The following is a 27,353-nucleotide window of genomic DNA, read 5'->3' as shown; positions in this document are numbered from 1 at the left end:
CCCGGTGTGAGACAGGACAGCTGGCTGGGGCGCTTCGCTCGCCACCCTCCCCGCCCGACGCGGTGCCCGCAGCCATGCCAAAGCACAACCCAGCTGTCGTCGCCTGACGGACGCCCGGCCAGCCGAGGGGAGAGCTCACCCCTTCCCTGGGGAGAGGGCCTGCCGGACACCGGTGCGGTGGCTGAGAGGTAAACCCGAGTAACGCCTTCTCCAAAGCAACTCACAGCACCGGGATTTACCCTGCCCCAAACCCCGGTGCGTTTTAATGCATCTTAATGCAGGGAAATACTGCCAGAAAATATCGACCTGGGAAAGTGTGGGTGGTTTCTCAATTAACTGTTCTTTTGCCAAAGAAAAAAATTGGCGAGGGGGGTGGGGGTGGTGATAGAGGCATGGCTGGCAGCAGGTGCCTTCGGACAAGCCTCCTGTATCTGTAGGAATGGATGAAGGGCGAGTGCTCTGCCTTCCTCGGAGCAGAGCTGGGAAGGGTTTACTGCCCGGAAAGAGATTTCTCTTTTTATTTTTCATTTTTCCCTCATTCCAAATCAAAACGAAAGTGAGCCTTTGGGGTTTTGTACTGACTGATTACAAAGGAATAGGAGAACCCTGGGCTTGGATGGTTTGAAGCAGTTTAATTAAGATATTTTGAATGTTTGAGTTTTATTCTTTTAATTCTAAGGATTTAATATTTTTTATGGAAGTTAACTGCAGGTTTAGAAATACAAACTGCTTTAAATTATAGTCTCTTCACACTTTTCAGTCTAAAGAAGTTAAGATGGGACATTTTAATGATATTTTAAAATTTTGAAAATCTTTTAAACTTTTTGAAAATCAGAGCTAGGGGATTATTTTACTTTCTTGCACAAGTAGCAGGGGTCTATTGCAGCTTTTCTGTCTTTTTCCTGTGAAAAATATAGTTTACTAAAAAAAGCCCAACCAACTTTAAAGATTATATCCTTACTCAACTATTGGAGCTGGCACATGATATGGTTTTTTTTAACAAGCTACTAGATATCAGATATTATATTTTCATCATCTTAAATCATTTAGTGAATGGGTACAGAAAGACAAGGAAAACTCATAGGACAATTGAGCAAATAGTCTTGTGGCCAGGGTGCTACTTTTAAGACTTTAATATCTTGCAAAGTGCTTCACATTTAAGATAAATCTTTCATATGTTATAAAGAAAATTATTAGAATCCACATTCAAAAAAGTTGCAAGATGAGATTCATGGAGAGAGAGGGTTAAGGACTATTGACTTCTCATCCCTGTCAACAAGTAGAAGTGAGGTCCTAAAGGGATTTTGGTTTTGCTGTTTCTAAAATGTAGATGTTACAAAACTTAATGCATGCAAGAAGTGTATCTACTCGCATGTTTTTCTCTTGGAGAGAATAATTACTGTGTTTGTGCATGCCAATCAGTTAATTTTGTGCAGTAACAACTAAAGGTGATTTGCATGTTCAGGTTACTCTAAGTAAATAATAAGCAGCATATAGACAAAAGGAACTCCTGTGAAATGCATATTTCATATATCTCATTTTGAAAACAGTCCTTTATGGGGAGAAAATGCTTTTTAAATCTCCAAATTTATTTTAATTTAAATAAAATAATCCCATCTACTCCCCATGCCCATATAACATGCTCCAGATATGTTTGCAACGTTGTGTTTTCACTACCAATGTAAGTGATAAAAACCAGGCAGGTTTCTTTCAGCCACCTAATTGCAAGGAGAAATTAATTACTTTTCTTCTCTGTGTTGTGGAAGACAAAGAGAAATAGAGTCCTTCATGAACTCAGCATCCAAAGCCCAAATAAAGGGCTTGAGTGCAGTGTTCTGAAGTGTCTTTGGTCAGAGGACAGGGCAGGGTATCTGCTCATCGTCTGTCCTAGGGGACCAGTGGCTCCCCTCTTTCCCTGTGTCACACACATACTTCAGCATCTATCATTGCTCAGGTGGGATGAAGCCTCATGTGAATTTGAGGAGGCTTTGAGGATGTGAAGAAATCCTTTAAAGGATGTGATGTGCAGCAGTGGGTTAGCTTCCAGCACCTTGACTCAGTGATCCCAATGTTTCTGCAGTGCTTGGCACTTCTGGCACCTCCCTGGGTGAGGAAGACTCTGCTGCTGCCACCAAGGGCCCACGGACACCCAGGTTGGAGGAGGGCAGGCAAAATGGCCTCGGTCTTCCGGAGTGAGGAGATGAGCCTGATGCAGCTTTTCCTGCAGGTGGAGGCTGCCTACTGCTGCGTGGCCGAACTCGGGGAGCTGGGTCTGGTCCAGTTCAGAGATGTGAGTAGTGCCTGTCTGGCACGTTGAGCTGCGGGAGATACACCCTGGGTACGCTTATCTTTCCCTCAAAGTGGGGAAGATGCACCTGCAGGGTGGTCAAAGACCATGGTGAGAACGGAACTTCCCCAAAGCAGATCTGAAAGCTAATCACTGTGTCGAGACCTGCCCCACCCCTGAGTCCCCATCCAGTACTCTGCACACCCTCTGCACAACTTTAGGACAATTCCTTCTACCACCAGAGAACAGGGGGTCTCTCCATGAGAGTCCATCTATGACTCCTGCTGCCACATCAAGGCTGGGTGGAAATGGGCCCAGTATAAGGCCATGATGTCCTTGGCTGTAAGGAAACCCACAGCAGTCTGTAAGATGCAAGGATGTTAGCCGTCCACCCCAAAGGCGTTCATTCTCTGCTGATGTTAAAAATTAGTGCAACAGTGTGCAGCCTCCAGCCCCAGGCTTGTTTTCCCTCATGTTTTTAGCTGAATGTGAATGTCAACAGCTTCCAGAGAAAGTTTGTGAATGAAGTGAGAAGGTGCGAATCCTTGGAGAGGATCCTGCGTAAGTAAACGCTTGTCAAATGCAATCGGCTTTCTGCCAACTGGTGGCATGGGATTTATTTCTTTGTTAAGTGCTCTCACACTGTGGAGCAGAATTAGCAGCAAAATGGTGATGTTTTCATCTGAGCCCCTGGAAATGTTTTGCATGTGTCAGCTAATTACCACTTCACCCCATATGGGCAATAAATTGTTGCCCCTGTTTTGAAAATGGTTAATTGAACTGAAAGGAGGTTAATTAGCTTATGTAAAATCACAAGATAAATCGGGGGCTGGGCAGGAGGCTAATCCAGATAACCTGACTCTTAAACCTGTGCACCAACCATTGGCACATGCTTCCTGTGGCCAAGGGCTTCAGCCTGTGGACAAATCCTTAAAACCTGAGCAGCAGAGTTGGTGGCACCTGGTGTCCCATGGACGTGTGTCCTGTGAGCTCTGCACTCACCCTCCTACAACACCGTGCCAACCATAGCCACTGTGGCAGCACTTGCCATTGCTGGAGCGGAGGAGTGAAACCTGAGCTTGCAGGGGTTTTTTAGCAGTAGCTGGTGACCAGGGTGATGCAGCAGAGATGACTCTGTATCAAAACTTCTGTGTCTTTTCCTTGCAGGTTTTCTGGAAAATGAGATGGAAGACTATGTTGAGACAGTCAAACTGGAAAAGTACCCAGAGACCCCCCTGCCTCGGGAAATGATTGATATGGAGGTACAGAATTTGGAGCAGGCCAAGGAGAGAGAGAAGGGGATGTGCACCGGGCTGTCTGTGTAACGTGCTTGATACAGCCCTCCCCTGCAAGGAAAGACCCAGAAGCTGAGGCTGGCACAGCTCTCGCTGCCTGTGGAGGCGCCCCCCACATTGCTCTCTCATCAGTTACCTTACAGCTGGTCTTACTGCAGGTTCCCAAAGGAGCCCAGTCTTTTTACTTAGCATCCCTTGTGAAACATCCCTCTGGTTCCACATATAAATGGAAAGGGATCACTATCACAGAATGCCCCCATCATCCTGTAGGAGAGAATAAGAAGGGTTTTGGTGATTATCCAGGAGAGCTGATGTTAGAACTTGCTCCACTGCATAAAAACTCCAGGACTGTCTGTTCTGTTGGGAGTATGGTTGCGGTATAGTAATATTGTGACCCGACAAAAATATTTGTGCCTTGCTTTTGGATGTGCAAGGGATGCTTTATTCTAGCCCAGCTAGATGCTAAGTCTACCAATGGGGTAGTTTTTAAATGCTGCACAAATAGGTGGCTAGGAAGAAAAATCTTGCTTTCTGAGGGCTGCAGCTTCATGGTCAAGGTTATTGCCTGGTGTGTTCCTGGACCCACATCCTCACCTAATTTTTGGCCTATGGCTGATGAACCTAAGCTAATGGCCATGTTGTAGGCTGCTTTTGTAGTCATTAGACTGACAGCCAGTCCACCTGGGATCTGAGATATTCTGTGGGGAACCGCAGTGGTGCCAAGGCAGACTGAGACACCTACACCACACACCCACTTACCTGCCTGTGCTTCAGTCAGAACTCTAATGCCAGAAGAGGACAAAGCACCCAGTAGGGATTGTGGCAATGGGAAAATGAGGCATTGACATTGCTGAACATTTTTGTACAAACTCAGTGTTTACTGAAGTGCTCATTGAATATTTCTGTATTCCCCCTTTAAAAAAACAACCATCTGTTGTTTAAGATTTGGTATCAGCTTGGCAAAGGGCCATTGGTCTGCTTCAGAGTTTTTCTGGATGTGCTTGGACCCTAAACAGACAGTGCTGGAGAAGCTTGAAGCTGAGCTGCTTGAAGCCAACCAGAACCAGCAAACGTTGAAGCAGAACTTCCTCGAGCTGACAGAGCTTAAACATCTGCTGAAGAAAACCCAGGACTTCTTTGAGGTGAGAGGCCTCTTTGCTCTTCCATCAGATATGTAGAAGGTTCCTAAAAATACTGACATTGTCATTTGGTTTGTGTTGCTGTTACTGACTCTTAAAATCCAGAGATCTTTACCAAAAGCCAGTAAGATGTTTGCAAAAGCATCTCAGTCGCTTTGGAGCCTGCATCGTTCCACGAGCCAGTGGGGCTCAAGAACTTGGTTCCCAAATCTCTTTGAAAATGTCATTTATGGTTTTCAGTTGCTAAGATACAGTTTATATTTTTTTTTTTTAATTATTTTTTTCCTTTAGTCTGAATCTCTGTGGAAAGCTACCTTTGGAGGAAAAAATGTCAGGAGAAAAATGTGAAAACAGTTTTCAAACTGGCAATGCTGAATAGTTTTTTAAAACTAATGTTTTCCAGGCAGAAACCAATCTGCCGGATGATTTCTTCAGTGAAGACACATCTGGACTGCTGGAGCTGAGAAGCACTCCTGCTGCTGCAGCTGCCAAGCTGGGGTGTGTATTGGTGAGGGTACCCAGCCTGGCCAGGCTTCCCACCTGCCCTGCATTGCTGTGACACTGGGACACTTCCTTTAGCTACTTAGCAGACGTTGCTCGCCAGCCTCTTTGGCGTAGCTTTTTAATGAAGATGAAAGAATGACTGGCCTCTGAAGTTATCATCAAAGCTATGGTCAGGTTATGGGTCAGTGGGACAAATGGACTTTTACTTTGAGGCCACTAATTCCCGTGACCCCTTAGTAGGTATTGACGGAAAATTGTTATCTTACGGCATCTCACCTATGGCTTCTGGACTCAGGCATCTGGCTATCAGCCTGGTCCTCAGGGATGGATGTCTAACCACAGCAAAAAGCCATGGGATTGCTTGCATTGGTCTTTTTCTGCAATAGAAAGTGGCACAGAGGGTGAGGGGTAGGGGAGCAGAAATGCCACCGTGCATATTGCTGATGGTGATTTGGTGGACAGCATAGACTCAGCTTTCCCTTGTGTCTACATCAGCTAGGAGTGGAGAAAGTTGCTGATGGTGTTCTTCCAGGCTAGTGTTTTTAGCTGCTTATGCTGGTATTTCTGAAGTCTTGTTCAACTCTTTTCTGAGCAAAATGTATGCCTGCAGAGGGCTTGCCTTAGTGGGTGTGTATAAGCATGCTATGCTGCATTTCAGAGGTGCAGTCTGGTGCTTTCTGGGACATAGAAAACAGGAGGGAATAAAGATAAACCACCACAAAACTGCTATCTCTTACCTCTGTCATTCAGGCACAATCTGTTTGCGTGACTTTAAGCATGTCTCCGTTCCTCCATTTCTAGCCAGAATTGTCTCTTCTCCTTGTTCTGTTGATCTGGGGAGGACTTACACTGTTTTAAAGAACAACAGGATGAAATCAGTAGATTGAGATAAGAGACAGGCTTGAGCAAGGGGGTCTTTCCTCAAAGTGCCTACAGCAGCAGCAGAGCCCTTGGCTATCACAGCCTAGAAATCAAGAGATTGTAAAATCATGTGTGTTACAGGTCCTAAGAGACTTAGAATGGGATTGTAATTTATTTATCTTTTCGCTCTGCTCAGCTTCACAGCAGGGGTAATAAAGAGGGAAAGGATGATAGCCTTTGAGCGTTTACTGTGGCGAGCCTGCAGGGGAAACATCTACCTGAGGTACACCGAAATGGACACCCCACTGGAGGACCCTGTGACAGTATGTACCGACCTGGTTTGCTTCATGCTGCTCCCTGTGCATCTCTGTGACCTGCAGAAACCAAACTTGTGCCCTGACCGTGCTGCAGCACTGGCTGCCTTGCAGAGCTGGGTGTCTGAAGGCAGCCTGGAGATAAAAGGCAGGAAAGTTTGAGGATGGAAGAAGTTTTTTTGACATTGCTTTCCCTTTTGCCATTATCGAGGTGGCTGCTTTTTCCTGCCTGGTTAAGATGCTTGTGAGCCCCAGCAGGGTGGCTGTGCTGCGGGGACCAGCGGGGGGAGGTGGGCTGCAGCTGTCCTCACCTGGAGCTGGTCACAGAGGGTCGATTCCCTTTGGTGTCTCTGGGGTGAGCCCTGTGCCCCGGCAAACCTCCAGGCCTCTACGTCTCCACTCCCCATTGCTCCTTTCCCCATAACCCAGAGCTGCTGCTCGTGCCTGATCCCTGAAGCAGCACCTAGGGAAAACATTGCTGCTGGAAAACTGGGGCTGGAGGAAGAGAACAACCCAGCAGAGAGGCTGCCCAAAATAACCCAATCACCTTTTCCACATCAGACTCTTTGCTCTGGGTGCATTAAATTCTACTTGAATTGTGTTGCAGAGAGAAGAGGTGAAGAAGAACGTGTTCATTATCTTCTATCAAGGAGAACAACTTAAACAAAAAATCAAGAAGATTTGTGACGGGTAAGGCAGGCCTGTGAGCAAGCCACAGTGACTCCCACAGAAGTGTTTACCTGTCAGCCCAGGCTGGCTGAATTTGGAGCTGGAGATGAGATCTCCAGCTTTTCGGCTGTCAGCTCTGCCACTGAGCGCCCTTCTGCTCCTCAGCTGTGCTGCTCCTAATCACGAAAATTATCCGTCACCTTGGCACTTGGAAATTGAGGTCCTAAATTTTCCAAAGTGACTTAAAGATCTTGGGAGCTTCAGCTGCTAGTTTTTTAACTTGGAATATCTTAAAGGAGACTGTTTTTTAAGAAATATTCAGCACTCTTCCGAAAATCAAGAGCCCTAGCTTGGGTACTGGGAACATGGTAATGCCTGACCTGTTCTCAATCCTTCCTGCATTTCATCATAAAAAGATGATGCTGTAGTTTATTCAACCCTTTCCCAAGGCCTTTTGAGCAGTATCTGTGTAATCAGAGATAGAGCCCAGGAGAGAAACGAAAGCTTCATACAACCTGACTTGTTTCCACCCTATTGAGCATCTTGAAAAGATAATTCAGGTTGAATATTTTGTTACTCTTTCATAACGCTGATGACCGATGGGCTTTGTTGCAGCATAAATCAGATTTGATGAGGGGATCTGTCTGCAGTCACCGAATCCATTTCAGGTATAGTCCTTCGGCCAAGCGGGGCCAGCCAAGCGCCTGCAGGTTGCGGAATGTCTCAGGGAGGGGGTGAGCAATTGCTCCTGCCCGACGCGCACTCAGGGCAGGTCTTTCCTTACATCCTGCCTTTAGTCACAATAAAAGCAGGAAGATCAGTTCACCTGGCTGGGGGAACTGGCTTCAGTCCCATGAAGCAACAAACCCCTGGGGACTATTAGGAATTCCTGGATTAGAAATGGGGCCTTCTGTAGGCAGTGGAGGGCAATGCTCATCCTGAGAGCAACTCGGCGCTCCTGAGCTGGGCATCCCGCTCTATAAAGCAGTCATGGGAGCATGGGCAGCTGGGGGAAGACTCCCAGTTCTCAGTCACTGATTTCTGATCCTGAACCTCAGACATGGAGGGTGTTTTGCCATCGTCACTGTGCAGGATCAGTCTGCTGCTGCCAGTGGTCTTTCAGTGGGTCTCAGTCTTTTTCTGGACTATAATTTCCTGTCTCTGTTCCATTTCTTTGCCTGCTTTTCAGATGCTCCCTTCTGTGCTCATGGGCAGTTGCTGGTGGTGAATGCTTCCCATTGCATTTGCCCCTGTGCTGATGGCCTTGCAAGTTCCCAGGCCACATGTTTAGAGCTGGCTGGGGTTGCCCTCAGAGTGCTGCAAGTGCTTCACTTCGGAGGATTTTTTGTTTTCCCGTATCATTTTACATTTCCTGCAATCAAAAACCCAATACTTTTTTTTTTCTGGGGTGGGAGTAAATGATCAGGCAATACAATGCCTGTCAGCATTTGCCTTATCGGTTGAACCCAGAATCACCCAAACCGGAGGCACAGCCTTCCACAGCGGGGTGCAGCTGGGAGCGTGGGGCCAGGCAGTGCTGGAAGTGTGAGCAGATCTCTGCAGCATGGGGCCATGACGTGCAAAGTAGTTATGAGCTGGTGACACGGATGTAGTGATAGGTTCATAGAAAGGAATTTAGATCGTTTTTTCTCAGCCTCTTATAACCAAAGAAAAACATTCCTAAGACAAATTCACAAATAGTGCACTGGTTTTTGTTTATTGCCAGGTAATCAGGCTACACTTGAAATCATCCTTTATGTTTTTGCTTCCTCCCTTTCAAATTTTTTGCTTGTTAATATGCAGTGTCAGTTTTTTAAATGTATCATTCCCATGACTCTTTAGTGTTCTGTGGGCCAGCAGCCATCCCTGGTACACAGGCCAAGACATTTTGGTCTGGCCCATCTTTAAGGCAGAGTTAACTATACCTAAAGCAGATGGCAGTGTCATTCCAGTCCCAGTAGGACATTCCTGCTTAGCACTAAGTCATCATTCATGACAAGTAAATATCCTGCAAAAATCATGGGACTGGTGTAAGCCAGTCTCCTGCAAGGCAGGCTAAGATTTGTTTGCAGAGCAATGTGCCTCGGGTTACGCTTGTAGTCCCTGCTTGACTCTAATTGGTAACATTAGTCTGCCAATTTCATGAGCATTAAGTCCATGCACAAATTTATTAGTGAAAGGTGTAGAGGGAGCAGGGAGGAGGAAAATGTAAGAATTTTTTTTTTTTCCTCCTTTTCTTGCGGTTGCCTCATTGCTAATGTGAATACTAAACGGGGTTTATCAATGTAAGGATTCCCTGCTGAATTCTCCTGGAGCTTTCAGAGATGTCTGTGCCATTAGGGCAAAGCTGATACTCAGTATGCAAAATGGCTGTTAAAGGATCAAAGCAACACTGCTGCAATAACGTTATTGGAAATGGGGGAACTGTACAGCACGGAGGAATAAGCTTTCAAGTTTGATTAAAAATCCTTATTAAAGATGAACTAAGAGCTGTGAAGAATAAGAAGATGGAAATAATTAGGAAGGGTGAATAACCTCTGGGAGCGAATACCAGGTGTTGAGTGAGGAGAGATTCGATTCTGGGAAGGGAAGTTTAACTGAAGAGTGCATGCTGTCACTACACACAGCTCTGGGCTGATCTCTTGGAGACTGCAGTGTGTTTTGTTCCATTTGCAACTGTCCTCACTTGTGTGTATGCTGGAACTGATTCTGGAGAGCAGGTGGTGATATATTCTGTGCTCAAACAAAGCCAGAACATGATGCTTATCTGTACACAGAGCATGCACAGTTTTGTCTCTTAAAAAGGGATAAACCCCCATGACCCTGTTACATCTTCTTTTAATTCATCTCACGTGCAGAAAGGCAGCCCTTCAGCAACCCTAACTCAGTGCAGCTCCACTGCAGGATGGTGGGAGTGTGTTGCCTTAGGTGGGCAGATCTCCGCTCTGTAAAGAGGAGTGGTCTCTTCCTGCAGACCTGTTGGGGCAATATTGACGGATGACATTCATAACACCCTTGATGTGGCAGGGCTGGCACAAGCACTAGATACAGCTGAACAAACCGAGTAGGAAAAAACGGATCTCTCTTATTTTAGTTACTGCAGCATCTCAGCTCAGTTAAAGCTTGTAGGCGCAGAGCCTTGCAGCAGCACACCTTGTGATCCACAAGGTCCCAGTGGGATCTCCTTATGCCTGCTCTTTGTGCATGAAGTGTACTCTGGGATGCGTTTTGCAGGCAGGACAGGTAGCTGTACACTTTTCAGAGAGACATGCAACTTACTTCTAATTGGTTGTACAGGGTTTGTATCGTGGCTTTAAGACACTGCCGTGTGCTGTACTAGAGTAAGCACCTGTACACTAGTATGACTTGCAGCTGTACTAGAGAAGGTCATGTTGCATACTTTGGATGAAGCAGTACACAGCAATTGCATGGAGATAAGACCTTCACTCGCACAGTAGAAGCCCACATTAGTCTTTATTGTACCACACTAAACAAACCAGCTGAATTTCCCAAATATGCCCTTTGGGGTAAGTTTATAAAAGCATTTATATTGGCCTGGTCGCATCTAAGCTGACATAACAGATACCACTCTCAGGTGTTTAAAAAACTTCACCTATCCTTCCCTTGCTCCCAAGCTGTCTAGCCAGATGGACCAGGAGCCAGGAGCTAGCTATATGGTCAGCTTCCTTTTGTTTTACCCTGGAAATACAGGTGTTTGGGTTTTTTACAGGGTGATGTACTTGCATAGCCTGCACGCAGGACGGGTGTTTGCTCGCTGTGCAACAGTCGTCTCCCAGAGACTGCGAGAGGGTTGTGCAGAGACAAGGATGCAGGATTTTTCCAGCCTCAGTGCAAGAGGGACATCTGTTGGCTACTGCTATCGGGGCTGCCTTTGCCGGGGGATGGGAGGGGGTGGTTTGTGGCTCTCTGTGGTTCAAGCAGCTTTTGGGCATGAGGGAGGTGCCTACATATTAGTGCTGACCACGTATAATACGTACCTCGTAGCACCTGAGACAGGGAGCGTTTTTTTTCAGCCAGAACAGGCGAAGTGATCCTTTTTCTCATGAACAAATAAATGTACCTTTTTGGAGCTTTCTGGGAGACCAGGCACAACTTTGTAGTCTATAAGAAGAGTATACTACCGGGTGAGGAATAAAGTCTGGTTTCTGCACTTTTGAACTGAGAAATAGCCCAGAGGAAGAAAAAGTCAGTCAAATAAACTGTGTTTCTCACTTCTCTCTTACTGAGGCTAGATTTCGTGCCACGGTCTATCCCTGTCCAGAGTCTGCCACCGAGCGCCGAGAAATGCTTGATGGAGTCAACACAAGGATTGAGGATTTAAACACGGTAGGTGACAATGGCTTTACTGGGGTCTGAACCCTGCAAGTGGGGTCTGCCCAGACATTTATCCTGCCTGAAACCCTGTGGCCACGGCCAGATCACAGGCTTGTTTTGGGAGCTGGCCGTGCAGAGCTGTCAGGGGCTGGGGATGAAGCCACCAGCCCAGGAGCAGTCCCCCCGCTGGTTGCAGAGGCCAGTGCTTGTGCTTTGCTCTGCCCATTTTTAGCCCCCAGGAGCTACTGGAGGACAGCAACCATGTGAAAGGCTCAAAAACTACTTGCTGCTGTTGGCTATGCAGAAGTCAGAGGTTTAGACTTCCTGATATGGGGATACAGGGTGGGATCCAAGGTCATCATCAACCAAACTGCACGTTGTCCAAAATGGCTTCATCTAGCTCTTACAGTGTGGCTTCCATCAGCAGCTCACAAAGTTTTTCAGTCTCAACTCTAGTACAACTACACTAGGCTGAGAGAGGACTCTAAAGATTTCTTTTATATTTAAATTAGGTCGTCTTTACCAAGGAGATCTTGGGGCACTTGTCACACTAGCAATTGAAACCCAAGACTGCTGTTACAGCAGTACAAGTCTCCAATCTCTTTACTCAAACATTTAACAGAGCTGAAAATTACAAGTTCAGCTGCTATGGGTACTCAGTCGCTTGTATATCCAGGCACTCTATCAGCACTTCGCACCTTTTGGAAAGACTCCTACCTATGACCTTTGTATTACCACACATGACAGCCAGTGGGTCCTGAAGCAGGAGGGAACTGACACTCTTTGCCTGCGGTGGCCCACCTGACAGTTGACATCCTGCTGTCATTTCCTCTGTGGATGCTGGTGTCTGTCAAGCCTGCACTCGTGTCTGCTTCCAAGCTGACTTTCACTCCTGAGCATCATGGACAGCCAAGCTTCTTCAGTGCTTGTTGACCATCCTAAGATTTATCTCCACTGCTCATTTATGCAGCAGCACTGTGGTGGTGACATGGTGCATGGAGGTGCCACCAGGACCGTGAGCTGTAGCTCAAGCAGTGCAGGCATGCTCGTGGATGTGATGTGCCCCAAGTTTGTGTAAGATGGCAGGGTGGGAGCACATGGTGAGATGTAAGCAGCTCGGTAAGGAGCCAGTCCCTTGATCCAGTAACTCTCAATGGTCTCCTCTACACTTACAGAGGCTCAGGGCCATGTGGGGAGAGTCCTTAGTGAAAAGCACTGTGCACCTGGTGTCAAGGGCTCCTGTGTTCAGACCTGCAGACACTGCCCGCTGGGATACCTCACACGTTCATATGAATCGCTCCCTTTCCGCAACTCTCTTCCACCTGCCTTCCCCAAATAACTGTTGAGTAGATCACGCCACCTATGCCTTCCTATGTTGAGCACTGCCCGTGCTGTGCTTACAGGTGATAACCCAAACCGAGTCCCACCGCCAGCGACTGCTGCATGAGGCAGCAGCCAACTTGTGGTCCTGGGGGATCAAGGTGAAGAAAATCAAGGCCATCTACTACATCCTGAATTGCTGTAACATTGACGTCACCCAGCAGTGTGTCATTGCAGAGATCTGGTTCCCAGTGGCTGATGCTGGCAGGATAAAAAGAGCTCTCCATCAGGGAATGGTAAGAGACCAACATTTTGGGTTCCTGAAACTCTTGCCCAAACTGCACTGTTTTTAAGTTGAGCATATGTTCAGACTGCTGTCTGCTACTGTAACACTGGGTTCCCTTTTCTGTGTTAATTAAAGTCGATTGCATGATTTTTTGGCCTTGGGGAGTTTAAGGTCAGTATTAAATCTTTGCATGTTTGAGATCCACCCACAAGTCAGCAGTCCTGGCAGCTTTCCCTGAACAAATCAATGGCACAGAAAATGGAAAAACCTGGATATTAGAAAAAAGGTTGAGATATAACAATCTTGAGCCCAACTTTCATGTTGTTGCCTGTGCATGTCTGGACACAGATCATGGTGCCATGGGACGAGTTTTTCTCTGCTAGGCACCCTGACTGTATCTGTCCTTGTCATGGGCTTGCAGGAGCGCAGCGGCTCTACTATCACCCCTATCCTTACTGCCGTACACACCAGGATGGCACCACCCACCTTCAACAGAACCAACAAGTTCACAGCTGGATTTCAGAACATCGTGGATGCATATGGTGTGGGCAACTACAGGGAGATGAACCCAGGTGAGAAATGCTCAGCTGCCTGCATCTGGCTTGCTAGAGCCATAATAAAGCCTTTGAGCTCCATCACTATCCCAAAACATGCATTCATTACTAGTTGAGAAATCTGAACCATCTTTTCTGCTGGTAAAAATTGATTCTGTTTGGGGCATAGGCATGGATTTTCTCAGGCAAAGAATTTGGCCATTGGTCTTCAGTGACTGATTATGGCAGGAATAATGAACTACACAGATGGGGAACAAATAGTGAGGTAACAGATCTGAGGAAAAGACCTAAGCTCACAAAGCAAATATAAGTTGTCTCATTGTGCTGAGACAAAACAAGGCCAAAAGGACTTGAAAAAAGTGTGCAACAATGGTAGGGAATCTCAAAGAGACCACAGAAAATGAACAAAAACCTAGAAATGGGGGCCCATGAGAAAGGATTGCATGAACTCAGATTGACAAAAGTGAGAAAACTGAGAAACATGATAGTAAACTTCAAATACATTATTCTGTTGCAAAACAGTATGCAGTTGTCTATGCATGGTGTTTATTATGGTGAGACAAGAAATGAAGGCTAAAATTTCAAGGAAGATGCAGATCATATAACTGGACAATCCTTCTGATGATAAATATAGTTCTACACGAGATCTGACTGCCTGGTGAGTAGGGGAGGGATTGTGGAGGCCTCTGAGGGCAGCAGCTGTGAGGAATGAGCTGGTGGGGTGCATTGCTTCTCTGCTGAGGCCTTTCTGTTTAGGGTGAGCTGATCTTGTCCTTTCCTTCCTGCAGCTCCATACACTATCATTACCTTCCCCTTCTTGTTTGCGGTGATGTTTGGGGATTGTGGCCATGGCGCTGTCATGCTGGGCTTTGCACTCTGGATGGTCGTTAATGAGAAGAGCCTTCTGGCCCAGAAGAGCACTAATGAGGTGAGTACCAGGGAGGAGGTGCACCCTATCAGCATAGGAAAAGGCTCATCATCCCCATTAGATAAAGAGGGCATCCAGCCTCCCAAAGGCTCAGTGGAGATCCTTCAAAGATGTTTGTGAGGCAAAGATTTGGCAAGTAATTCTGTCTACTTCTACAGAGACCTGGACAGACCCAAGGGACCAGAATTTCCTATAAATAATTATATATACATAGATAAGTACAATCATGTCTCCTGCTGGCTGTGGCCTACTGTTTGATGGGATTTCAGATACTTTGGTCACTGGCACTGCTTCTTTCCCTGCAGATCTGGAACACCTTTTTCAGCGGGCGCTACTTGATCCTGCTCATGGGCATATTCTCCATGTACACTGGCTTCATCTACAATGACTGCTTCTCCAAATCGTTCAACATCTTTGGCTCTTCCTGGCATATCATCCCCATGTTTAAAAATAGCACTTGGAAGTAAGTGGTGAAATGTGGGAAACAAGTGAAAACACACCAAACAGAGCACATAGGCTTTGAAAGAAAAGCCCATTGACTGCCTGTTTGGGGAAGGGAAGAACTCCCTGCTGTGGATGCAGTCATGAATGAATCAGAGGTTTTGTCTGACACACAGACAAGCTCACTATTGAAATGGAAATGTAGAGTCTCCGGGAACACGCCTGTTTGTTCAGGCGCTGATGTGCATAAAAATCTGCAGGTGTCCAGGACTGATGCATAGAGAATTATCAGTCTGATAGAGACTGTGTAGGACCCCTTTACACACACACACACACACAAGTGAGCACACAAGCCCAGGATAACAGTTCACAGAAAGGCTGGAGTTGGTGACAGGTGTCACATGGTAGTCCTCAGCACATCTCACATAAATCTACCATAGCTAATGTGGTGAGATTCAGCTGCAAAGGCCATTTCACTTTTTTTTTTTATAGTAAGGATGTGCTTCTGGACAACACAGTGCTGCAGTTGGATCCAGCAGTCCCAGGAGTCTACTCTGGAAATCCATATCCATTTGGAATAGATCCGGTAATTAAATTAAATTGCTCTAAGATAATTTGTATTTCAATGCTGTTTCTACGTATCAGGTACATAAGTAGCTCCCTACTCTTCTCCTGAAGCCATGCTCTTCACTTCTTGCTCTTAGCCTGTTCTTTATGTAGTCATCGTGATGCTTTTCTTTAGCAATCAAGGATATATATTCCTGACAGTTTTGCACAGGCAGCAGCAAAATGGTAAGGAAGGAACTCTGATTTCACTGGAGAGTGGTCCTGTGCTGCAGTCTCTGCTCTGTCCTCAGGCTGCTGGACTCACCTTCCTTGCTTGAGTACTTAACCCATTCTAGAGCGATGTCACAAGTTTGAGGGCAAAGTCCTAATTTCTATGCAGTGTATTTATTGCATGAAGTGTGAAGTAAATGGATTCACGTTTTCTTCTGTGTCCTATTTCCCTTTTCTTACCGTTCTCTTTGTCACGTACTGAAATGCAGTTGTTGCCATCAAGCTTTCCTGTTTCAATCTTCATATCAGCCATTTAACCTCTGTTCTGCTGGATGCGCTCTCATTTCAGTTGATCACACAGAGAAACACTGTCTTTCCCTGGTTTGCAGAGACATTGACCTTGTAGCACGTTTGTCACAAACCCAGCTCTAAAGATCTGTCCGGGATGTAGGCAGTCCAGCTCAGGAAGCCACGACAGAAGAACCTGAATTTTCTGTGCATTGCCCTGACACATCCCTAACTTAGGTTAACCTAGCCTAGCCCCTCTTCCATCCTGCTGCTGCCTGCTTGAGGGGCCGGGACCCCTGTCTGGGAGCAAGGAACAGCTGAACAAGTGCTGTCAGGGAAGGGGTGGACTGGAAAGCACCAGCCCCTGTGGAAATTATCAGTGTTGTCAGCCCAGAAGGATGGATGGTTCTTCATATTTTGCATTTGGCTGATGTATATCTTGGATAAGGAAGAGTCACCCTGAGCTGAGGAAGATAGGCAGTCTCTTCCATAGCCATAGAAGAGGCAAAGCATGTCAGACAAAGGCACAAAAGCTAATGTTTTGCCTTGCAAATAATCCTGTCTTCCCTCCTTTCTGTGCAGGTACTATACATAATATCTGAAAGAGGTATCTACTTACCATCTTTGGGGTCAGACGACTTTGGGGTTTAGGAAGTTTTGGAAGACAGGAGAAGGAATCCCAGAGCTCTGTGGCATAGAAAAGGCAGGACTGAGAAGAGGCATATGGTCACCATCCTAACACAACTGAAAAGTTACTGCAGAGAGGCAGGAGATAAACTGATCTCCATGGCCAAAGAGCCAGAATGAGTTGGTTTTCCTTCAAACAAAAAGTTTGAACATGCTCTGCCCTCATTACTTCTCTGGTGAAGTTAGAACAAATTTCCATAGCAGCGGAAGAGATTTTCTCATGTCTTTCCACCTCTGCCTAGGGGCAAAGAATGACACTGGAAAGATCTAGTTCCACTACCAGCCTTTGCATCGGTTTCTGGGGGACTGAAGCAAAGTCACTGCATCATTTTAAATCCCTGTTATTTCCCCTGTTAAGTGAGGATAATATTTTATACCTTTTAGATGAGAAGCTTGGCAGAGTGAAAAGTATTATAAGGAACACCTAGATTTCTGTTGCTTGTTATCTTCTTACTAGAACTGGTAGGAGTAAATTGTTGGTGTCAGAGCAACAAACTTCCACAAATCTGTTACTGATCAAACACCTGAAAATCTTAGTCTCGGTCTCTCTCTGCTCCTTTCCCCAAAGATCTGGAATGTTGCATCGAACAAACTGACTTTCCTGAACTCCTACAAAATGAAGATGTCGGTTGTCATAGGGATTGTGCACATGATTTTTGGGGTGGTACTCAGTCTCTTCAACCACATGTAAGTTCGTTTCACCAAGCCCGTTCCTGCAGCACACAAGTCCTCACTGCTAAACTAGTGTTCTTCATTCAGAGAAAGCCTCACATCTCAGACTGATGGCTTGAATTTTTTCCTTTCCCCAGGGTGAGTAGAAATGTCCTGTGCACTGACTAATTCTAACCACTGTAGGTACAGAGTGATGAGTCCAAAGGCTGGAATGATGGCCATCACATTGCAGATATTCCCTTGGATAAACTCTTTTTCACTTTCTTTCTTATATTCTTGATTCTGCAGAAATAATGAAGTACGTTAAATTAAATATATATAGCACCTCCCACTATTGATAACTTTTGTCTTTTATTTAAATCCAAAGCACAATGAAATCTTGCACAATGTCTGTGCATGCATTTCACCTGAGTTAGTGAGTCTTTGGTCAGGATCTGTGGGTGTGCGTGTCTATAGCTCTGCCTCTGTATTTTGGAACAAAAAATAAGAAATAGTGTCAGAGTGAAGAGCCTGGCTCTACTCTCTTGAAAGACTCTCCAAAGTGTGTAGTGACCTTCAAGGATGGAAAGTCTTTGCAGAGAACAGAGAGGACTGCCCCTGTAGAACTGATTCTACACCCGGTTCTGACCTTCCTCAGCGCTTAACTTTGTAAATTAGCCATTTTTTGAAAATCATCTTTTATTTCACTGTAGTAATCTTTTGAGGTGCTGAGATTCTGGTGGGTCAAGCACAAAATCCTGAAGAGAATCAGTATGATGACAAAGCTTTGTGTTTAAATAATGGTTTTCATTGATAAAGACTCCAATTACAGACTTCTTTCTTGGCTCCTGGTAGTTGTATGTTTCTTAGATCATTTTCCAAAGACTGAGTAGTGTACAGTACTGCCATACTTGGGTGCAATTTTGTATTAATACCTAGTGTATTAATTGTAGTTATCTTTCCTGATTCTTTCCAGCTACTTCAAGAAATACATAAACATTATCCTTCAGTTCATTCCAGAGATGATTTTTATTGTCTCTCTTTTTGGCTACCTGGTCTTCATGATTATTTTCAAATGGTGTCATTTTGATGTCCACTCATCCCAGAGTGCACCAAGCATCCTCATCCACTTCATCAATATGTTTCTGTTCAATTACGGTGACACTTCAAATGCTCCATTATATCTGCATCAGGTACGGATCAAGCAGCTCGAATCCACTGTAGCTGGTTTTGGATTCACAGTGGGTATTGTGGAGAGTGGGCATAAAAATGGGGAACCAGCTCAGAAGCACAGTCACAAGAGCCAATCACATAAGAGAAGTTTGTTCTGGTATTCGTGGTGGCCTTGTAGACAGGTAGGACAGAGAAGCTATCAGTCAGTGATGCAGAAGAAACCTCATTCTTAGTGTCATCCTTACAAGAATGATGATGCAGATAATTTCAGATTTTTTCAGATAATTTCAGATACTTTCGGGGAAAAAAGAAAGAAGGGTGATTAGAGATGCAAAGCTGGGTATTGCAGATGTGCTGTTCTGAAGTCTGGGCACAATGCTAGAGACAAAGCAAGCCTCTCCTTTCCTTGATAATTTCTTATTTCTTCTTTGGAAAACATGAAAACTTTATATTTTCAACTAAAAAATAGAAGTAGCTAGTAGATTTTCTGCCAGCTTTTTGTCAGAAATATCTCCTATGGGGAGTTCAATTAAAATACCAAAAGAAAAAAAACCTCCGATACAAGAAAACTTCTTTTAAAGTAATATCTATTTATTTGCTCAGAACATGGATTAGTTTTTTTCTTGCTAGATTTTACATCAGCAGCATCAGTGAAGAATCTGTAAGCAAATGCTGCCTCCAGTCCCATGTATGCATCTAAATCTGTGCAGTTGCACACTCGGGCACTTCAGTGTGAGCTCAGTTTTAGTGCTGCTGGTGAGTCACAGTAGAGCCCTGATCAGTTCCAAGTAACTGCATGGAGGCTGCAAGGGAGTTTGGGAACAGACAGTTTTCCCAGCCCTCAAAAAAACTTTAGATAACATTTTGCTTTGTAACAACCCAAAAATTTCCAAGATGGTATTTTTTTTTCTAATATTCCTATCCCCCTACCCCATCAGTAACTGTCTGTGTCATCCACCTAGGTAGTCTGAATGCAAAGATTATATGAGACCAACCACAAGGTCATCAGAGATCTAAGCCAGCTTTTAAAAAAAAAAGCAAAAATTTGTAGTTTGGGGTTTTCTTTGTTTGTTTTTCTTGTGTTTTTGTGGGGGTTTTGGGGTTTTTTTGGTTGGTTTTTGTTTGTTTTGGTTTTTTTTTTTTAAGTACAAGCAGTTACATTAGGACAGCAATGAGTGACATACTGCAACAAGAACACCCTGTACCATGTTATCGAACCTAAGGTATGGGGATTCAATCCCCTTCCAGAACTGCATATGTAGAGCAAACCCTGGATTCCCTGCTTTCTAGGGAAGACTTTAATGACTTGGCTCTTACTGCAACATTTTTAAATTGATTGAAGTAAAGCAGACTGACTGGCTACCCAGCAGTTAGGACATTCACTTGGGACACTGGAGAGGCAGGTTCAAGTCAGTAACATTGGGGTTTGGCAAATTAACCCTTTCCAACATGAAAGTGTTTCATCTCTGAGTCTCCAACTATCTCTAGCTGGCAGTGCTTTCTGGAGCCTTAAGCAGTACACATTTATTTTCATGTCCTTACAAGCAGAGGAGAATCAACCAATACAGGGAGCATATGAGTATAACTATTGTATTAAAAAAAAAAAAAAAAAAAAAAAAAAAAGAATCAGGTTTCTAACCATAAATGTAGTTGGCTAAAGGAAGTCAAGTAACTTTTTGCTATTCTTATTGTTTTGTCTTTTAGAAAGAAGTGCAGAGTTTCTTGGTCATATTTGCTCTGATTGCTGTTCCCTGGATGCTCCTGATTAAACCTTTCATCCTCCGAGCCAACCACCAGAAAGCACAGCGCATGGTAAGGGATGTGGATCAGGCAAGGGGGATTCAGCACAGCAAAGGCAAAACTGAGCAGACAGACCCCAAAACCTGTGTGCAGTGATCTAATTCTGCTATTCTCTGATCTCAGAGTTTCTCCAGTGATTTCAACTTCTGCTTTACAGCACACGTGCCAAGAGCATGTGTATATTTGTCTGAGCCATCAAAATGGGAAGCAGGATCTTTGCTTTCAAAGCCATACAGTACTTGTTGGGAGAGGAGTTCAGCTGACACCAAGCTCTTTCAAGTGTCATACCCAAAACCAGAGAGGGTTTAGAGAGACTGAAGTGCTGGTAAAGCCAAGACATGGCAAAGACCTCAGTTGACAGTCCACAGTCACCACTGACTACTGGTTGGCTGCTCTGTAGGAATAGGGCATCTGCAATACTCCTGGCCTTGGAGAAGAGAGGCTTGATTTAAAAGCTGTTGCCTGCTTTCTAGCTTAAGTGATTGCCTTCACATTAACAGAGCCATCCTTCCCGTGGGCTCTGTGGTTTGCCCAGCTCTTCAGCACGTAACTGCAGCAGCTGCAGTTTCCCAGTTGTTCATTAATTCTCACTTTTATTACACTAACAGGACTTTACTTGTCTGTCAGGATTTACTTCTCTTTATAGTCAGAGTTAGAGCCTGGAGTACCTTTTATAGGGCACAGATGTTTCTATTAGAAGAAAGAGATGCTGGTTGTGCTGTGTGACCTTTTCCAACCCAGTCACTTCTGACCTATAACTGAAAGCCAGGTCCCTGGGAGACCTTTGTGGCCCTGCCTCTGCACTATAATTTCTCATTTTGTCATTCTTCTGGGATTTAGATGAAAGCTTGACATAGCTGACTCCATCTCCTGCTCTTATGCTAGTAACATCTGACAGCTTTTCCCCACCTCCTATTTTGCCCCAGTATTTCTGTTCCTAATATTCATATGTTAGCTGTCTGAGCACATCTTACATTTACCCAGATTTATATGTTTGCAACAAAGTCTGTTCTCTATGCTGACATTCAGGTAAAGCAAAGATAAAGTGGGTGTGACAATGATTACTGCTGCAATAGGAAACAATACGTTATCATGAGACCTTGCCCATGAAACCTGCTGAAAGCTATAAAGAGTGACAGGACAAAACCTGACAGAAGCTGTGAGGTCCGTATTTGGTTATACTGTATAATAGGAGTGTTATAGGCCTGTAATGTAGGGCTATTCTTATGCTGTGCTGTCATTTCTGAAGAGAGGCTCAGATCAGGTTGTTCAGGCCTCTAGAAAAGCCTTGTAAAGAATGATTATGGAGAGAAGATGCGTTGCCATGAAGTTTTTGTCAATTTAAAATTAATCAAGAGATCTGAATTGTATTTGTATCCCAGGAACTGTGTGACCTTCATCAAGTCACCTGATCCTTTCAGGCTCCATTTGCCTTTCATTTGATGCTAATTCTTTTCATTTACACCCGTCTAATTGAGATCGTCAGCTTTAATGTGCCTCAGTTTTCTCATTTGCAAAAAGTGATGGATCTTCTCACGGTGGGCATAAAGGGTACATTGTGAGACTATAAACTAGCTCCAAATTAGTTGGAATCACTGGAAAATGCCCTAGGATGGAAAATATTTAAGTTTTATTAGCCATTCAGCAGGAGTACTCAATTTCTGTGATACATGATGACTCACTATTGTTGAAATTGTCCTCATGTTCATGATACAGTCCTTTATATGTTACCCATCATGAGGTTATTGATGGAGTTCTGTGCCATGGTCTGTTTCATTTTGGTATCAACCTGTAGTATGGCACAAAGGACATATTCCAATTTGTTTCTAAAAGATTCAGTCTCAAGCCATCTCAGGAGACCCTGAAGGTGAAAATGATGTCGATGTCCCAGAGACCAATCACTCAAAGAAAGCTTCCCAGGGAGACCACAGTGGTGGCCATGGAGGACATGAGGAAGATGATGAAGAGGTAAGAAAGTGTGGGCCAAAAATTATTCAGGCAGACACAATAGTAGAAGACACAAAGTGAAGCAGAAGGCTTTTTACATGGTTGCCAGCCCTTCTTTTTAACAAGATACCAAGACACACTGTTGCAACAGTTTGTTTCCAAGCAGAGTAAGGTTTGAATTTTCATAGTATGAATTCCTCTTCGGTATTTCCTGGTGAGGGAACACAATCTTACAAACCTCGAGCCTTTATTTCCCCAGAGTGTGTTGTTTCACTTTCACATTGCACCCAGAGAAGATCAAGACTTCCCCAAGATTCAGTGAGTTTTTCTTTCTTTAAATTGCAAAGGAACATTGAAAACTTGGCAGCCTACAGTGTTGGCTAGGGAGAAAAGTCTTCCTTTGGCAGATATTGTCAAGGGCTTCTGCAGTATGCAGCAACACAGTTAAAAAAGTGACAAACGTGTTTGTAGCAGTTGGGAGTACCCAACACCCAATTGAGTGTGAATATGGCTGACTGTTTCCAGTCACAGGGAATCTTCACGTCTTTGAAGATATGTTTATTCAGTGATATCTCCCAAAACACGTATGCCAATGGGCTTTATGTAAGAATATTTCTCTCTACAAGAAATCACAAAGATTGGTAGCAATTGGTTTGCCAGCTTATGCCAGATGTGAAATTGTAAAACTGGAATATGAACTGATTCCTGAGCATTTGCTTTTCACTGGAATTTTGTTTTTCCAGGGAGATTGTATGGGAAGATGATAGAGAACTGACAGTTTTCAAAGCAGTCTTTTTATCTGGGATCTATCTGTGTGTTGCTCAGAACATATCAAGGAAAAGGGAGGAGTGTGAAGAGCCTTCGGTGGAGTGTAGCTCTGTTAACCAGGAAGCCCTGAATTAAGAACTAATAAAACACGTTTGGTTTTATGTTGTTTCAGTTCAACTTTGGAGACACGTTTGTCCATCAAGCTATCCATACCATTGAATATTGCCTTGGCTGCATCTCCAACACAGCATCCTACTTGCGGCTCTGGGCACTGAGCTTAGCCCATGCACGTGAGTGACTGGCTACCTGTTAGTTACTTCACCAGCAACACCATGCTGATCGCTGCTTCTCCCGCGTTTGATTAGTGCTCCAAAGTTCTCCATTAAATCAGACTTCTCCTTGTGGATGTTTGTGTCTTGGAATGTTTTGCTTCAGGTCAGATCAATCCAAGCGTTCTGTGGTGGCCATCTCAGTTTTATGTCGTGATCCCTGGCAGCTCTATATGAGGCAGCTCCTGACTGCATTTTCTGGCTGGGGCCCCTTTCCCACACTGCCCTGTAAGCCCCCCTCCGGAACAGTCCTCATGGTGGGAGGTGCAGTCCAAATGGGTAGTCCAGTCCATGGAGGTAAAGGCAGTATGGGAACCATGGCTTCATTTCCCCAGAGACACTTGCTATAGCCTTAGGTCATGCCGGTGAATGTCAAAACGACTTGCAACAGTTATTTTGATTTGGTTCAGCAAACTAGAAAGAAAAGTTTTGGTTCAAGAACTCCTGGAATTTGTCATTTTCACTGGGATTTTTCCCAGCAACATTTAGTGGAACTTCACATTCCATGAGAAATGTACAGCATTTCAATGTCTTTTGTCTTGATTTAAGATAAAAACAAATGTTCAAATACTAGAAATTGCCTCAGGGTGAAACTTCAGATTTTCAGCAACTCTAATTTTTATGAAAAGTTTTTTATTAATATTGCTGTATTGCCTCTGGCTAGGAGTTGTGCCTGCCCTAAATAATTTGGCACACAAAGAAGGAAAACAAAACATGGGGTGTGCCATGGATTGACAGGGGTGAGCTGTACATCTTGGCACAGAAACGAGCTTAGTAGGAGATGAGTGGAAGCTAATACACATTAGATTTACATGGAGGACAGTTATCTAAATAAAAAAAAAAAAAAAGTCAACTGAAAAGTTTAGCTAAAGGCAGTCCTATGTGTTATGTCAGAATTCTGCCTGGAAAACCACCGTATTCATTTGCAGCCTTACAAACCGGCATTTGCAGGAGTATTTTTCCTGAAGGCAAATTGCTTTCGGGAAAATTTGCAAATTCCAAAGAGGAAAATTGCTCAGCCCTGAATCTATCCTGTGTGACTGGGGTATTCAAGAATATGTTATTGAGCTGACAGGACAAGTCAGATATACCAGTGTTGTGAATGTTGATATAAACCTGTGCAGGAAAACAAACAAACAAACAAACAAACCAAAACAAAACTTTAAGAGCATGCAGGCAACCAAAATGCTAATACAGCCTGCCTTGGGTGGAACCAACTGGTTGTCCTTTTTTTTTCCCAACACAGCTTCTCCATGACACCCTAAGAGAAGTACTTGGGAGAAAAAAAAATGGGAATTACATGTCTCCTGTGGGTCTTAGCTAGCATCAATCAGTACAGCTTGTAACCTAATCTACACATGTATTGACTATGTCAATCGATCATGTTCACTGGTATTTAACAGCAGGCAGTCCTAGAAGGCTCCACATACTGCCACCCTGCCATATTAAAGAGGTGCAAATTAAACTGACAGCTGTCTCATGCCAGGGTAACAGCAGTCTTGGTAGTGTGGTTGCATGGATTTATGATGCAAAGCCAAGCCAAAACAGCACCATCGGCTTCTAACACAGTGAGAGGAGCAATGGAAAATAATCTGCATCCACTTTCCTCCCCCAGTCATGAAGAGACAGGGTGGCCATATATGATTACTGTCATGCACGTTTTACTGTCATGCACATGATTACTGACATGTACACTGTATCCTAGGCCAACTCATCTAACTGGGAAAAATGGGTGAGCTGCCAGACTGTGCACTGTGCCTGTCCACAGCTGTTGCTCAGCACTGTTTTCCCTTTATTTCCTTTTGCAGAACTGTCAGAGGTCCTTTGGACCATGGTGATGCACAACGGGTTCAACAGCAGCAGCTGGGCAGGCCTCATTGTCATCTTCATCATCTTTGCGGCATTTGCAGTGCTGACAGTAGCCATCCTGCTTGTCATGGAGGGGCTCTCAGCCTTTCTTCACGCCTTGCGTCTGCACTGGTAGGTGCTGTGGTCTTTTGGAGCTTTTCCTGGCACAATCTTTGGGAGGGATCAGGCTGTGGAAACAGGTGGCCGCATCAGCCGGTGTTAGATGTACTGTGTTAGTACCCATGCATCAGGACATCAGTCCCCCTTGGCAAATGAAGCGAGGGAGACTCCTCCAAAGGGATGAGAGCTCCCGGCTCCATCTCTGGGCTGCTCCCTGGAGCAACCTGCCCGTTCTCCTGAGCCTGTGGTGGCTGTGGGCATGTGTGGTAAACGGCAGTTCTGCCCTGGTAAACACGCAGAGCCACCAAGGCCACCTTGGCCTTCACTATAAGGTCTGAAGGCACCACAACCAACCACTAGTTGTGTATCTCCCCCAGGGTTACCATCAAACAAGACAGCTGGGGCTACCTGTGGCAGCAAGAGTTCAGCCAGGGCTGCAAACCTGGGTCAGCACTTGTGCCATTAGCCTGGGTTGAGCTCCAGGCTGGTTTGGCTTTGTGGCAAAGCTGTTTCAAGTTAGCTCGTGTCTGCCTTAACTAGACATCAGTCCAGGCAAGGACAGCACTGCACACACACCATCAGGCTAGTATATAAATCAAAACCAAGGTAGAAAATCACCCCTAACCACAACTCGGCATCCTGCCTGAGCACTGAAGCTGTGGCCTTTTTCACCATGTAGCATCCCATCACAAACCAAACGCTGTCAAGGCAAACTGTGGTGCAGTTGCTTGTCATTGTGCAGGGACAGGGAGATGTCTGTCTCCCACCAGAGTGTGCAGCCAGCAGGCAGTTATCCCAGCTCTCAGAGCTGTTAGAAGCAGTTTAGCACACAGGCAAGGTCCTGTTGACTGATCTCAGGAGGAGCATTTCCAGACTGACTGATAGAAAGTCAAAGCTGATACATGCCGGTTCGCTCCCTGGACAGCCTGTGACTCACTGCTGGCTCCAGAAGGAGCCTATGTTCCGAGCTCAGAGGCCACCATCTCTCATGTCCTCCCTTTTCTGGTGGGTGGCATGTTTCAGCCTCTCAGCTGGTAGTAGGTCCTGCCTCAGGGCATCACTGACACCCCTCTCTGCTCCTCCCTAGGGTGGAGTTCCAGAACAAGTTCTACGTGGGAGCTGGGTACAAATTTTCTCCCTTCTCCTTCAAGCACATAATTGATGGCACCGCAGAAGAATGAAGCCACTGCATTGGTGCTTTACTCCTCCAACAAGGCTCTATTTTCTTGTGATCACTCACAGAGTAGGGTATATGGGATAAAACAGAATGGGATGTGGCCCTTGAAAGAAGAGCAGCTGGAGATTAAAATATCCTAGCTGCCTTCACATATACTGCTCTATCAACTGAGGACTGAACTATGTTGACCAGGCTGGTGGGACCCTTGGCTGAGTCTCTCCACTGATGTCTTTGCCAAGTACCTGGTCCTCAGCACTTGATCGGGTCAGCTGTCTGCTGCTTGGTTGAAAAGAGGAGATGCAGCTTTTGAATTAAATTGGTTATTAATAATCAACTCGCGTGTGTTTTGCTCCATTTACTGCCTTGTCTTTGTGGCATATTTCTTTACGAGGAAAATATGTTTCGGCTGTTTTTTCAAGCTGTGGTTGATCATATGACAATAATTAAGTCCCTTACAAGATTGCAGCCCTTCGTTTAGCACACAATGCAAACCAGCTCAAAGACAGATCACATTGCAGGCTTGCAATTTTCTACATGCTTTACTACAACAACCCTTTTTATATCTGATTTTCTCCAGGGCTTTACAGCACTGGATTATAGGCGTTTGCACACGTCATCACTTAACAAAAGTGTTAGTTTTGAGCTGTGTAAACAAGAGAGTGTGCCAGTTTCCACATTGGCAGCCAATTTATTTCTCTCTATTGACTTGTTTCTTGCTGGAGACTTAAGATGACTCCCCCTGTGCTGTATTTTTCAAGATGGGTTGTTAAAGCAGACTGTGTAGAAATGCTAATAGCTAGTGAACAGAAAAAACAGAGGAATCAAAACTGTTGAGATAATTTAAAATATTGATGT

The 27,353-nt window shown here is 44.9% G+C and overlaps 1 protein-coding gene across 2 annotated transcripts; it reads left to right on the top strand.

Moving 5' to 3' along the window:
• Positions 1–27,353, top strand: ATP6V0A4 (ATPase H+ transporting V0 subunit a4). 2 transcript variants are annotated; one of them, XM_026865960.1, is made up of 21 exons: positions 1–188; positions 2,081–2,290; positions 2,770–2,848; positions 3,455–3,549; positions 4,599–4,724; positions 5,125–5,219; positions 6,283–6,409; positions 7,008–7,090; positions 11,323–11,416; positions 12,808–13,020; positions 13,432–13,582; positions 14,353–14,492; positions 14,798–14,955; positions 15,426–15,519; positions 17,254–17,372; positions 18,313–18,529; positions 20,214–20,321; positions 22,143–22,277; positions 23,197–23,314; positions 25,162–25,333; positions 26,409–27,353. In XM_026865960.1, the coding sequence occupies exons 2-21, from the start codon at positions 2,174–2,176 to the stop codon at positions 26,500–26,502; spliced, it is 2,535 nt and encodes an 844-aa protein (XP_026721761.1). In that variant the 5' UTR covers positions 1–188; positions 2,081–2,173; the 3' UTR covers positions 26,503–27,353. The 2 variants fall into 2 exon arrangements, with proteins under 2 accessions (XP_026721761.1, XP_026721752.1); XM_026865951.1 differs by having other exon boundaries at positions 1–316.

This window comes from Athene cunicularia (genome assembly GCF_003259725.1).
Source record: "Athene cunicularia isolate RWA chromosome 1 unlocalized genomic scaffold, athCun1 chr1_part2, whole genome shotgun sequence".
Classification (NCBI taxonomy): domain Eukaryota; kingdom Metazoa; phylum Chordata; class Aves; order Strigiformes; family Strigidae; genus Athene; species Athene cunicularia.
This window is presented reverse-complemented; position numbering and strand designations above follow the sequence as displayed.

Excerpts from the sequence above, each read along its gene's own strand:
- ATP6V0A4 (XM_026865951.1), top strand. The coding sequence starts at position 266 with ATGCATCTTAATGCAGGGAAATACTGCCAGAAAATATCGACCTGGGAA. Across the intron at positions 14,956-15,425 it reads TTTAAAAATAGCACTTGGAA|TAAGGATGTGCTTCTGGACA; the intron begins GTAAGTGGTGAA and ends TTTTTTTTATAG. Across the intron at positions 23,315-25,161 it reads ACTGAGCTTAGCCCATGCAC|AACTGTCAGAGGTCCTTTGG; the intron begins GTGAGTGACTGG and ends TTCCTTTTGCAG.